Source organism: Bubalus bubalis, chromosome 23 (genome assembly GCF_019923935.1).
Source record: "Bubalus bubalis isolate 160015118507 breed Murrah chromosome 23, NDDB_SH_1, whole genome shotgun sequence".
Classification (NCBI taxonomy): Eukaryota; Metazoa; Chordata; class Mammalia; order Artiodactyla; family Bovidae; genus Bubalus; species Bubalus bubalis.
The window spans coordinates 11,719,288-11,734,121 of NC_059179.1; the positions used below are offsets into that span (position 1 = coordinate 11,719,288).

The 14,834-nt window shown below is 36.2% G+C and overlaps 1 protein-coding gene across 5 annotated transcripts in view; it reads left to right on the plus strand.

The window, feature by feature from the left end:
• The window catches only part of KIF20B (kinesin family member 20B), an 85,231-nt gene that overhangs the window by 1,963 nt on the left and 68,434 nt on the right, over nucleotides 1-14,834 (plus strand). For all 5 annotated transcript variants that reach the window (XM_044935222.2, XM_044935221.2, XM_025274110.3 and 2 more), the window contains exons 2-6: nucleotides 4,194-4,341; nucleotides 12,348-12,434; nucleotides 12,535-12,654; nucleotides 13,413-13,551; nucleotides 14,111-14,295. In XM_044935222.2, the coding sequence (XP_044791157.2) occupies nucleotides 4,195-4,341; nucleotides 12,348-12,434; nucleotides 12,535-12,654; nucleotides 13,413-13,551; nucleotides 14,111-14,295 (678 nt within the window). In that variant the 5' untranslated portion in view covers nucleotide 4,194. The remainder of the gene's footprint in view (nucleotides 1-4,193; nucleotides 4,342-12,347; nucleotides 12,435-12,534; nucleotides 12,655-13,412; nucleotides 13,552-14,110; nucleotides 14,296-14,834) is intronic.

Consider the following 14,834-nt stretch of genomic DNA (forward strand, 5'->3'; position numbering starts at 1 on the left):
TTGATCTTGTAGTTTGCTGGGTTTTGTTGAAGGTAAATGTATAGTTTCTTTAAATCTTTGAAGTTTAGGGAAAAAAAGAGAAACAGCCTTGTATTGAGTTTGGGGGTTTCAACGCTGATCAAGGAAAAAGATACCACAAGGTGGCAGTAACACACAAGGATCTTGACCAGGTTAGCGCTTGGACAGGACTGCATGCTTGGAAAGCTGCCCAAAACATGAGACTTCTCGGAGACTAGAGTGAAGGGCTAACACCTAGAAGGGGAGGGTAAGGAATTGGAGAGAAGTGGGAATGATAGCAGAGGGAGCTCAGTATAAGTGTCCTAGCACAGTAGGGAGTCTGCATGTCTGAGAACTTCAAAGGGCGGCAGTGGCTTGGGGTCTTTATAGTCTTGGATTTTGTCTGTGGCTAGCGGATGGTTGAGTGCCGTTTCATGGAATGTGCAAACCAGATGGGCTCTAAATGGCTAAAACTAAGATTATTTTGGCTATGTATAAAGCAAACAGATGTATAAAAATTTGAGTTTGACACCTCGTTGGTTTTTTGAACTAACGTTGCCAGCCTGCTGTGAAGAAGTAAACAATTCAGGGCCAGTATACGGGGGCCATCTTTGGCTCATTTACTTAATGCCTGTGGATGCCCGTTACAAGTACCTTCTTGAGCCAGGAACCCTATTGGCAGTGACTGTTCTGAGTATATCATAATATTCAAAGAATATCGTGCTCTCTCCATTTCTCCCTGATATTCTGCACCTAGTGGATTCTCAGTAAATATTTGAATGTTAATATTTTATCAGTGAAGCTTACCTCTACATTTGTCTTTAAATATAGCAAGATGCTTAATTCAGTTGTAGTAGTTTCAGTTCAGTTCAGCCCTTCAGTCGTGTCCGACTCGCTGCGACCCCATGAACTGTAGCACGCCAGGCCTCCATGTCCATCACAAACTTCCGGAGTTTACTCAAACTCATGTGCATTGAGTTAATGATGCCATCCAACCATCTCGTCCTCTGTTGTCCCCTTCTCCTCCTCTTGCCTTCAATCTTTCCCAGCATCAGGGTTGTTTCAAATGAGCTAGTTCTTTGCATCAGGTGGCCAAAGTATTAGAGCTTCAGCATCTGTCCTTCCAATGAATATTCAGGACTGATTTCCTTTAGGATGGACTGGTTGGATCTCCTTGCAGTCCAAGGGACTCTCAAGAGTCTTCTCCAACACCACAGTTCAGAAGCATCAATTCTTTGGCGCTCAGCTTTCTTTATAGTCTAACTCTCACATCCATACATGACTACTACGAAAACCATAGCTTTGACTAGACAGACCTTTGTCAGCAAAGTAATGTCTGCTTTTTAATATGCTGTCTAGGTTGGTCATAACTTTTCTTCCAAGGAGCAAGCATCTTTTAATTTCATGGCTGCAGTCACCATCTGCAGTTATTTTGGAGCCCAAAAAATAAAGTCAGCCACTGTTTCCATTGTTTCCCCATCTATTTGCCATGAAGTGATGGGACCAGATGCCATGATCTTAGTTTTTGAATGTTGAGTTTTAAGCCAACTTTTTCACTCTCCTCTTTCACTTTCATCAAGAGGCTTTTTAGTTCTTTTTCGCTTTCTGACATAAGGGTGGTGTCATCTGCATATCTGAGGTTATTGATATTTCTCCCGGCAATCTTTGATTCCAGCTTGTGCTTCATCCATCCCAGCATTTCTCATGATGTACTCTGCATATAAGTTAAATAAGCAGGGTGCCAATATACAGCTTTGACGTACTCCTTTCCTGATTTGGAACCAGTATGTTGCATGTCCAGTTCCAACTGTTGCTTCCTGACCTGCATACAGATTTCTCAAGAGGCAGGTCAGGTGGTCTGGTATCCCCATCTCTTTCAGAATTTTCCACAGTTTGTTGTGATCCACATAGTCAAAGGCTTTGGTATAGTCAGTAATATAGAAGTAGATGTTTTTCTGGAACGCTCTTGCTTTTTTGATGATCGAACAAAAGCCATTTGATCTCTGGTTCTTCTCCCTTTTCTAAATCCAGCCTGAACATCTGGAATTTCTCAGTTCACATACTGTTGAAGCCTGGCTTGGAGAATTTTGAGCATTACTTTACTAGCGTGTGAGATGAGTGCAATTGTGCGGTAGTTTGAGCATTCTTTGGCATTGCCTTTCTTTGGGATTGGAATGAAAACTGACCTTTTCCAGTCCTGTGGCCACTTCTGAGTTTTCCAAATTTGCTGGTATATCGAGTGCAGCACTTTCACAGCATCATCTTTTAAGATTTGAAATAGCTCAACTGGAATTCCATCACCTCCACTAGCTTTGTTCGTAGTGATGCTTCCAAGGCCCACCTGACTTTGCATTCCAGGATGTCTGCCTTTAGGTGAGTGATCATACTATCGTGATTATCTGGGTCGTGAAGATCTTTTTTGTATAATTCTTCTGTGTATTCTTGCCACCTCTTCGTCATATCTTCTGCTTCTGTTAGGTCCATACCATTTCTGTCCTTTATTGTGCCCATCTTTGCATGAAATGTTCCCTTGGTATCTCTAATTTTCTTGAAGAGATCTCTAGTCTTTCCATTCTATTATGTTCCTCTATTTCTTGGCATTGATCGCTGAGGAAGGCTTTCTTATCTCTCCTTGCTGTTCTTTGGAACTCTGCATTCAAATGGATATTTCTTTCCTTTTCTCCTTTGCCTTTTGCTTCTTTTCTTTACTCAGCTTCTCTTCTTTACTCAGTCTTCTGAGACAACCGTTTTGGCCTTTTGCATTTCTTTTTCTTGGGGTTGATCTTGATCCCTGTCTCCTGTACAGTGTCACAAACCTCCATCCACAGTTCTTCAGGCACTCTGTCGGATCTAATCCCTTGAATCTATTTGTCACTTGCACTGTATAATTGTAAGGGATTTGATTTAGGTCATAACTGAATGGTCTAGTGGTTTTCCCTACTTTCTTCAATTTAAGTCTGAATTTGACAATAAGGAGTTCATGATCTGAGCCACAGTCAGCTCCCGGTCTTGTTTGTGCTGACTGTATAGAGCTTCTCCATCTTTGGCTGAAAAGAATATAATCAGTCTGATTTCGGTATTGACCATCTGATGATGTCCATGTGTAGAGTCTTGTGTTGTTGGAAGAGGGTGTTTGCTACGACCAGTGCATTCTCTTGTCAAAATTCTACTTCTTTCTGCTTCATTCTTTACTCCGAGGTCAAATCTGCCTGTTTACTCCAGATATTTCTTTCTTTTTTTTTACTGTACAATATTGTATTGGTTTTGCCATACATCAACATGAATCCGCCACAGGTGTACACGTGTTCCCCATCCTGAACCCCCCTCCCATTTCCCTCCCTGTACCATCCATCTGGGTCATCCCAGTGCACCAGCCCCTACTCCAGGTATTTCTTGACTTCCTACTTTTGCATTCCAGCCCCCTCTAATGAAACGGACATCTTTTTTGGGTGTTAGTTCTAGGAAAAAGTACATCTTTTTTGAGTGTAATAGTTTACTAGTAAAGTATTCCATATTCACCTGTGACATATCAGGTACTGTTTTAAATACGTTCACATCACTTTTTTTTTTTTTTAAATCATGCCTCATGGCTTGTGGAATCTCATTTCCCCAGCCAGGAATTGAACCCTGGCCCTGGCAGTGAAAATGCTGAGTCCTAACCACTGAACCACCAGGGAATGCCCAGTACTTTACTTTTTACTTGCATTGTTTGGAAGAATTCAGTTGAAAGTAATTGTCCACATAACCAAATTTAACTCCTAAATTATAAAACATTACAAAATCTAATATTCTTCAGAAGACACTAAAAAAACTAAGCACAAGGTTATATTTATTCCACCTTATTATTTGACTTCTGAGAGCATTTCAGACAGAGACTGAATGTTTTATACTGTCTTACTTTGTGGATTATTTTCACTCTTGAAATCTCTTTGGATGAATCTACCTATTGGTTGGATCACATGAACAGTAGTGGTAGGCAGTGTCCCAATATTAGTTGATTTAGAATCTGGAAGTAATCTGTTCTTTTGCCTTTTCCTTGGCTCATTATGTTATAGATGAAATAGTAATATCTTTCTTTTGGAAATCTAGTTATGTGGCAAGAAATAGCGGGCTGGACTCATAGACTTTTTAAACTATGGATGGTTTATATGCTGATTTATTGAGATTTTCTAAAGATGTTACTGTTATTCTTGCAGAATGGAATCTAATTTAAATCAAGATGGGATGTCTAGACCATCTTATGTTTTCAGTGCTGACCCACTTGCAAGACCTTCAGAAATAAATTTTGATGGCATTAAGCTTGACCTCTCTCGTGAATTTTCCTTAGTTGCTTCCAGCACTGAGGTAAGTACAAGAAAAGTATTATGGTGATTGTCGTGATTGAGTGTTAATGGACGTGTGCACACATGCACACATACACTTGTTGACAGGTACGACTAAAGATGAGCTTTCCAAACCTTGTAGGTTTAAGACAAGACTTTTATATCAGTAGTTTTCTCATGGTGCCCTAAATACTTAACAGTTGCTTTCCAAATAGTAGGTGCAGACAACTTAATAACTATTTATGCCTAACCTAGTAGCCATTTGAGAAAAAATTAAATGAAAAAAGAATTTTAACATCCTTCTTCACTAACCAAGGATTACTTACTGATGGGTTATGTGTGCCTTTTGGGTGCTGCACAACTTCTCAGACTTTGGAATCAGATTAGACACTGCCACCTTCATTTCCTTTTCTTCATTGTTTTGGGGTTGTTCTTGCTTTTCATCACAACAACCACTGAGAAATCCAGCTTCACTAAGATATGACTTTGTCAAAAGAAGTAGTGTGATCCAGTATTGAAACCAAATTACTTCATGGTTTTCAACATGTGTCAAGTATTGCTATGGTTCTCTCAAAAATGTCAAATATTCCACTATGCCCCTGGGAACTGCAGGCCTTAGTTTTAAAAATAATGCAGATTAAAAAAAAATTAACTTAGTAGTGTTTAAGAAATAAACATTACTAAGTTTCTACCACCCTACCTGTTACTATGTTTGCTGTGTTTATAGACTTTTTCTTACAAATTTACTTTCAATGTATTTATATTGTCTTTATTACAGATTAGATTGTTAACTTTGATGCCTTAGAGATGTACTAACCCCTTTTATAAAGACAGATGGAGTGGATATATGCATAGGTATAACTGATTGACTTTGCTGTATAGTAGAAACTAACAACATTGTAAATCAACTGTATTCTAATAAAAAAAAGAGACTGAACTCTGATTAATGGCAACTGTGTACTTTGGGTGATAATGACATGTAACAAAGTTACCACTCTGGTGTGGGGTGATAGAGGGGGAAGCTTTGCTTGTGTGGGGACAGAAAGTATATGAGAACTTTGTACTTCCTCATGTACTTTCTCTGTCCTCAGTTTTGCTGGAAATTTAAAACTACTCACAGTGACTTTGTTTTGCGTGTGTGTGTGTGTGTGTGTGTGTGTGTGTGTGTGTGTTATGTAAGCAAGTGGTCTAGGAACTGACACTAGCAAAAAGGCAGACTAGAATGCTCCAAGTCCTCATTTCCCCCATGAAACATTAAAACAACAACAGTAACTAGAGACTAACTAAAATACCTGTATGAGAGCTCTGAAAAGCAAAAATGCACACCAACCATGTGAATACCCAATTAAAAAAAAAAAGCTATGAAATGGTAAAAAAAAAAAATGATGGAAGGGGAAGAGGGAGTATAGGGAACATAGATAAAAGAAAACTAATTATTTAATACCCATTTCATGTGGCAGGCTTTTTTCCTTTAGCTGATTTAATCATAAAAGAAGAGAAGAAGGGATGGCCTGTTTTTGTACTGCTCACAAGCTGTCACTGGTTTTTGCAGTTCTAGATGGTTGAAGAAGAAAAATCCTATTTCATGACATGAAAGTTATATGAAATTCAAATATTGATTGGTTTACTTATTTTCTAGGTCTTCTAGGTCTGCTTTTGTATCACAATGGCATTTGCTTGCTGATGGGCACATGTGTTTATAGTGTCTGGCTATTACAAACAAAGCTTCTATGAAATTTTGTATACAAATCTTTGTATGGATATATGTTTCCTTTTTTTTTCCCCCTTGGATGAATACCTAGGGTTGGAATGACTGGATCATTTTTAAGAAACTACCAAACTTTTCCAAAGTGATAATAGCATTTTATATTCCCAGTAACAATGTGTGAGAGTTAAGTTCTTCCACATCCTCACCAGCCCTTGGTGTAGTCAATCTGTTTGTTTTTAAATAGACTTCATTTTTTAGAGGAGTTTTATATTCACAGCTAAAATGAAGAGAAGATACAATGATTTCCCATATTCTCTTTGCCCCCACATAGCTTCCTTCATTATTAACATCTCCTACCACAGAGGTATATTTGTTACAATTCATGGATATACTTTGACACATAATCACTCATATTCGTTACAATATAGTTTCATTATGGTTTATGCTTGGTGTTACACATTCTATTGAACAAATGTGTAATAACATGTATCCATCATTATGGTATTATACAGTGTATTTTCACTACCCTGAAATTCATCTGTTTCACCTGTTCCTCTGTTTCCCAACCCCACCAACCATTGATCTTTTAACTATCTCCCATGTTTTGCCTTTTTCAGAATATCGTATTTTAATAGTTGGGATTATACGGTCTGTAGCCATTTCAGATTGGCGTCTTTCACCTAGCAGTAGGCATCTAAGATTCTTCCATGTCTTGCCATGGCTTGATACGTCAGTTGTTTTTAGTTCTGAATTATATTCCTTTATAAGGATGTTCAGTTCAGTTCAATTAAATTGCTCAGTTGTGTCCTACTCTTTGCGACCCCATGGGCTGCAGCATGCCAGGCTTCCCTGTCCATCACCAACTCCTGGAGCTTATTCAAATTCATGTCCATCGAGTTGGTGATGCCATCCAACCATCTCATCCTCTGTCGTCCCCTTCTCCTCCTGTCTTCAATCTTTCCCAGCATCAGGGTCTTTTCCAATGAGTCAGTTCTTTCCATCAGGTGGCCAAAGTATTGGAGCTTCAGGTTTAGCAATCAGTCCTTGAAGCGAATACTCACTTCTTTAGGATGAACTGGTTGGATCTCCTTGCAGTCCAAGGGGCTGTGAAGTGTCTTCTCCAACACCACAGTTCAAAAGCCTCAATTCTTCAGTGCTCAACTTTCTTTATAGTCCCCACCTCTCACATCCATACATGACTGCTGGAAAAACCATAGATTTGACTAGATGGACCTTTGTTAGCAAAGTAATGTCTCTGCTTTTTAACATGCTTTCCAGGTTGGTCATAGGTTTTCTTCCAAGCAGCAAGCGTTTTTTAATTTTATGGCTGCAGTCACTGTTCACAGTGATTTTGGAGCCCAAAAAAATAAAGTCTCTCACTGTTTCCATTGTTCTGAATTATATTTAGTTCTAATTTTAATTTAGTTTATAATTTAAATATATATAAGTATATATTTATTTTATAATTTTAATTTGTTTATAATTTATAATTATAAGTTTAGTTGTGAATTATAATTAGTTCTGAATTATATTCCATTATATGGATGTACTGTGGTTTATTCATTTACCTATTGAAAGGCATTTTAGTTACGTCCTTTTGGGGAACTATGAAAAAAACTTTTATGAGCATTCATATGCACATTTTCTGTGGACATAAGTTTTCAGTTTCTTTGGATAATTACCAATGAACATGATTGCTAGATTGTATGGAACAAAAATGTGTTTAATCTTGTAAGAAACTGTTAAACTGTCTTCCAAAATGGCTGTAATATTTTGCGTTCTCACCAGCAGTGAATGAGAATTCCTGTTGATCCACATCCTCACCAGCATTTGGTTGTCAGTGTTCAGATATTAGCTATTCTAATAGATGTGTAGTGATAGCTCATTTTAATTTGCATTTCCCTGATGACATAAAGTATGGAGCATCTTTTTATATGCTTATTTGGCATCTGTATATCTTATTTGATAAGATATCTGATAAGGTCTTTGGCCCATTTTAATCAGTTTGTGTTCTTATTACATTTTAAGAATTCTCTATATATTTTGGCTAATAGTCCTTTATTTGGTATACTTTTTGCACATATTTTCTCCCAGTCTCTGGCTTGTCTTATCATTCTCTTGATTATGTCTTTTACAAAGAATAAAATTAGTTTTAACGAAGCCCAGCTTATCTGTTATTTTTTTCATAGATCATGCCTTTGACGTTGAATCAAAAAAGTTGTTACCAAACACAGGGTCATCCAGATTTTCTAGAATTTTAATAGTTTTGCATTTTACATTTAGGTTTATATTCTTTTTAAGTTAATTTCTCTGACGGGTGTAAAGTCTATGTCTAGGTTAATTTTTTTGCATATGGATGTCCAGTTGCTCCAGCACCATTTGTTGAACAGATTGTCTGCTCCCTTGTGTAGCTTTTGCTTTTTTGTCAAAGATCAACTGACTATATTCATGTTGATCTGTTCCAGGGCTCTCTTCTGTTCCATTGATTCTGTTCTTTTGCCACTGCTACACTATCTTGATTGCTGTAGCTTTATAGTATGTCTTAAAGCTGGATATTGTGAGTTCTTCATCTTTGTTCCTCTATTTCAATTTCATGTTGGCTATCCTGAGTAGTCTTTTTTATTTTTAGTCATTCTAATAGGTATGTATTGATAATCTAATTGATATTTGCATTTACCTAATGACCAAAGATGTTAAATATGTTTTCATGTACTTATTTGCCCTCTGTGTGTCTTCAGAGAAATGTCAATTTATATCTTTTGCCCATTAAAAGAATTTTTTTTAAATTGAATTTTAAGTGTTCTTTATGTTCTCTGGATACATCTGTCTGTCAGATATATCCTTTGCAAGTATTTCCTCTATGGCTTGTTTTTTCATCCTTCAGCTGTTTTGGAAGAGAAGTTTTAAATTTTGATGAAGTCCATTTTACCAGTTTGTTCTGTTATGTATTGTGCTGTTGATGGCATATCTAAGAAATCTTTGCTTAAGGCCACAAAGGTTTTCTTCTATGTTTTCTTTTAGAAGTTTTTAGTTTTAGTTTTATATTTAAGTCTGTGATCTCTGACCCATTTGAAATTAATTTTTCTATACAATGTGAGATATGTATTCAAATTGCTATTTTTAAAATTGTATATAGATATCCAGTTGTTCTAGCAGTTGGTTGAAAGAGCTATCGTTTCTGTACTGCATTTCCTTTACAACTTTGTCATAAATCAAATACTCTTGTATGTGGAGGTTTATTTTTGAATACTGTATATATTCTGTTTCATTTATGTATCTCTCTGGCTGTTGGTACCCCACTGTTTTGATCACTGTAGCTTTAAAATGTGTTGAACTCAGGTGGTAGTGTTAGCCCATCAAATTTCTTCTTTATCAGAATTGTTTTGACTGTTCTAGGAACTTTGCATTTATCTGAGTTTTTAAATGAGCTTGTCAGTTAATCCCCCCAAAATACTTCCTGGGATTTTTTGTTGCAGTTGCATTGAATCTATAGATCAGTTTTGGAAGAATGGATTGGATATCTTAACACTGAGTCCACCAAATAATGAATGAGGCATATCTCTGTTTATTTTGGTCCCTTCTAATTTCTCTGAGCAATGTTTTTAATTTTCAGTGTATGGTGTTCCTGATCTATTGCTAAGATTTTTATTTAATTAGTTTATAATTTTTGAGGTTATTGCAAATGGTATTTTTTTTTTTATCAAATTCTGTTTCTTCCAAGCATATACAGAAATGTTACTTTTTGCATATTGGTCTTCTATCATACTACATTGCTAAACTCATTTAATAGTTCTGGTAACTTTTTTGAAGGTGTTGTCATATTTTTAACATATAAAAATGTAGATGTTCATGATGTCTGTGAATAAAGACAATTTTATTTCTACGTTCCCATCCTTTCCCTCTTCCTTTTTCTTCTCTTCTTTTTCCTCTTCCCTCTCCTTCGCTTCTTTCCTCCTCTCCCCCTCCTTTCAACTGATGACTTTGGCTAAAACATCTAGAACCTCTAATATAGTGTTGAATAGAGGTAGTGAAAGCAGAAATCCCTTTGTTGTTACTCATCTTGCTACTCTTCTTTGATTCAGTCTTCTGTCATAATATATGCTGTTAAGTATAGGTTTCTTATAAGTGCTCTTTATCAGGTTAAGGAAGTTCCCTTCTGTTCCAGTCTGCTTGTAATTCTTATTATGAATGGATGTTGAATACGTGTATCAAATTCAAGTCATTCATATGCACTTCTTTTGCATCTAGTAGTGATGAAAGTTTCTCATTTATTCTTTTAATCTACTGATTGATTTTTGAATGCCAGCTTGACCTTGCACTAGGATAAACTATTTTTTGTTAGGATATACTTGCCTATTTTATGTATTAGCTAATATTTTGTTAGGGAATTTTTGCCTCTTTTTTTTCCTGACAGGCAACTTTTTTTCATATTATATTAAAACAATTACATGTCAATAATAAGAAAACAGTCTAATAAAAATGGACAAAAGATTTGTACAGATACTTAACAAAAGAAGCTATACATAGGGTTAATACACACATCAAAAGGTGCTCAACATCATTAGTCATAGTCAGTTCAGTCACGTCCTACTCTTTGCGACTCCACGAACTGCAGCACGCCAGGCCTCCCTGTCCATCACCAACTTCCGGAGTTTACCCAAACCCATGTCCATTGAGTTGGTGATGCCATCTAGCAATCTCATCCTCTGTTGTCCCTTTCTCCTGCCTTCAATCTTTCCCAACATCAGGGTCTTTTCAGATGAGTCAGCTCTTTGTATCAGGTGGCCAAAATATTGGAGTTTCAGCTTCAGCATCAGTCCTTCCAATGAACACCCAGGACTGATTTCCTAAAGGAAGTATGGACTGGTTGGATCTCCTTGCAGTCCAAGGGACTCTCAAGAGTCTTCTCTAACACCACAGTTCAAAAGCATCGATTCTTCGGTGCTCAGCTCTCTTTATAGTCCAACTCTCACATCCATACCTGACTACTGGAAAAACCATAGCCTTGACTAGATGGACCTTTGTTGACAAAGGAATGTCTCTGCTTTTGAATATGCTGTCTAGGTTGGTCATAACTTTCCTTCCAAGGAGTAAGCATCTTTTAATTTCATGCTGCGGTCACCATCTGCAGTGATTTTAGAGCCCAAAAAAATGAAGTCAGCCACTGTCGCCATTGTTTCCCCATCTGTTTGCCATGCAGTGATGGGATGGGATGCCGTGATCTTCGTTTTCTGAATGTTGAGCTTAAGCCAACTTTTTCACTCTTCTCTTTCACTTTCATTAAGAGGCTCTCTAGTTCTTCTTCACTATAAGGGAAATGCATAAATTAAATCCACAATCAGATACCACCCTCACACCCACTAGAAGGGTGATAATGAAGAAGACTGGCTACACCATCCACTCGTGAGTGTACAGAGCAACTGACATGTTTATCCACTCTTTGTGGGAATAGAAGATGGTACAACACTTTGGAGAACATTTTGCCTTTATCTTATAATTATTAGGGATATTGTTCTGTAATTTTTTCTGAGGATATCTTTGTCAGATTGTGGTATTCAGGTTATGTCAAACTCAAATTAATTGAAAGGTGTTCTCTCTCCATTTTCTTAGAGTTTGTCTTTAATTTGTGTAATTATAACCTTAAATGTTTGAGAGAATTTACCAGTGAACTACCAGGTTATTGCAAATGGTATTGGTTTTTGGAGGGTTTGGAGTTTTTATATAGGATTATTTTGTTTGAATATAAGTTGAATTTCTTTAATAGGTATAGGATTATTCAAATTTTCTTCTTGTGTCTTGTTTGATGAATTGTGTTTTACTTTTTAATATAAAGCATTTCTTTAAAATTATTTAAAAAAATTAACTAAGCTAATTCCTTTCTTAAAGGAAGCAGTAAGGAGAATATAATACACCAAAATAAATAAATAAATAAAAAATGCATGATGGTCTTGAGCATTTGGGTTAATTGAGTATTCTAGGTACTTGTGATTTACTCTACTCTTCTTTGTTTTAGTGACTTTCAGCCCTGTTATTTGTATTGATTATAAAAGTTACGGTTTTATGCCAAAGAAGCATATTGTAAACTTTAAATATAAATATAGAAGGCAGGGGAAATTGAATCTTCTCTGGCATTTTTGTTTTTTTTAAAACAGATTTGTTTTTCTTTAAGCAAATATAAAATGGATGAAAACAGAAGAGTCACTGTTTGCTTAGAGGTTTTGTATAATCTCAGATTATTCTATAACAATCAGCCACTTTAAAGAAAGGTGATCTCTGAAACTCTACAGTTTATATCTTTAAAATATTTTCTCCTTTTTAAGGCAAACAGTTCTGAATCTAAAGATTATCTCCAAGTTTGTCTTCGAGTAAGACCATTCACACAGCCAGAAAAAGAACATGAGTCTGAGGTTGGTGCTGAATTTAATTTTATAATTTATTTCCATTAAGTGAGCACGATATCATCGTTTTAATTTACTTGTTGTGGGTTTTTAATTATTTGTGTTCTAGGGCTGTGTGTATATTTTGGATTCACAGACTGTTGTCCTGAAGGATCCTCAGTGTACTACCCTTGGTCGTTTAAGTGAGAAAAGCTCTGGGCAGATGGCACAAAAATTCAGTTTTTCCAAGGTAGGTGCCCATATGAAACTGAAGGTTTTTCTTTTAAGATAAAAAGACTTGGCTTAAGCTAAATTGCTGCTGCTGCCGCTGCTAAGTCACTTCAGTCGTGTCTGACTCTGTGTGACCCCATAGACGGCAGCCCACCAGGCTCCCCCATTCCTGGGATTCTCCAGGCAAGGACACTGGAGTGGGTTGCCATTTCCCTCTCCAATGCATGAAAGTGAAAAGTGAAAGTGAAGTTGCTCAGTCGTGTCCGACTCTGTGAGACCCCATAGACAGCAGCCCACCAGGCTCCTCCGTCCATGGGATTTTCCAGGCAAGAGTACTGGAGTGGGGTGCCATTGCCTTCTCCGAAATTGCTACCTAATTGTATATAATGAACTCTACACACCTTGTGCTTATGAAACTTAGATCTTAGGTTCTGGTGTTTTTTTCTCAATGGTAGGGCTCAACTTTTAGGTGTGTAAACATATAATTGGAAGTGAATAAATCATTGTAAAAATCTTACAGTCTCTTTGTGGTTGGTGGAAACGTTCTTTTAAAAATTTAGATGAAAGGTTATTGGCTGGATCAGATTTCTGTCGTGAAAACTTTTGGCAGTAGTTAAACTAGCAATTGTATCTGTTGGGATTGGGGATATGTCAACTCTAAGAATGAGTCTTGTAAGACAGATATTTTAAATATTAAAAATGTTAAAGGGTAGAACTCATGACTATTAATTAACTTGAATTTTCTAAAAATACTTGTTTTAAAAAATGCTTGTTTAGGTTTTTGGCCCAGAAACTACACAGAAGGAATTCTTCCAGGGTTGCATCCTGCAGCCAGTTAAAGACCTCTTGAAAGGACAGAGTCGGCTGATTTTTACTTATGGGCTAACCAATTCCGGAAAAACTTACACGTTTCAAGGTAAATGGTTTTATTTTTGGTAGAAAGAAAAAAGGAAGCCCTAATATCTGCTCATTTTCATAATACTTATAGTTATGTTTCCATTACCTTGCAAATTTGCTCTGTTTTTAATAGTAATAGCATATTGAATGTGTATTGCCCATGGCTTTTAAATCAGATTGACTTAATTTGTAAAACTACTTTACCCATATGATAGAGAACTAAATGATGAAAACTTGGAAAAAGGACTGATGTAACATAAGGAATTAAGCATAGAAAACCAGGGAAACACCATATTTTATTTTACTTTTATACTTTGTGATAATGAATGATAGCCAGTCTTAAAATCTGATCTGAATGTAAAATTTCAGGTTTTACATCAGACTAATAGCTGATAAATGTCAGTTATACAATGAAAACCAAAGTGATGGAACACTGAGTAATCTGCAACTTTTCTCACTTTTTGTCTTAGCTTTTTAACTCTTGCCTATTGGTGGTATAAAAGGAGTCTTGGTAGCTCAACAATGTTTCTTTACTCTTAGTACTTTGAGAGACTGTAAAACACAAATTCTTGTCATAGGCACAGAAGAAAATACTGGCATTCTTCCTCGAACTTTGAATGTATTATTTGATAGTCTTCAGGAAAGACTGTATACAAAGATGAACCTTAAACCACATAGGTCCAGAGAATACTTACGGTTATCACCAGACCAAGAGAAAGAAGAAGTCGCTAGCAAAAGTGCATTACTTCGGCAAATTAAAGAGGTATGGGAGTATTTTAGCAGATAAAATACACATAATTGTGACCTTTTATTAGCTCTTCAGTTTGTTTCAGCCTGTATTGAAATAGCTTGTTGTAGTTGTTGTCTTTTCTTTGTGATTAAAAGCTTTTTTGAAGACATCTCTTCATTTTGTATTGTACAAACAGCTGAAATGTTTAAACAAAACAAATGTAAATGTTCTTTAATCATTTTAGGTTGTTGTAGAAACAGCAACTTTCTATATAATGATTTTTTTAAATCCTTTTTCTATTTGTAAAAGTAATGTGTATATACAAAATCTAAAACAAGAGGATATGAAAAATAAAAAATAATTTTCTATAATTTCATTTCTGAAGAGAAAAACTAATATTAACAGATATGAGCATATCCTTTTTGATCTTTTTCTCAGTATACCAAAAATAATAAAATCTATGTACTGAGGTTTCTATGTATGTCTATATATTGTTTAGTCTCTGAGTCATGTCCGATTCTTTGTGACCCCATGGATTGTAGCCCGCCAGGCTTCTCTGTCCATGGGATTTC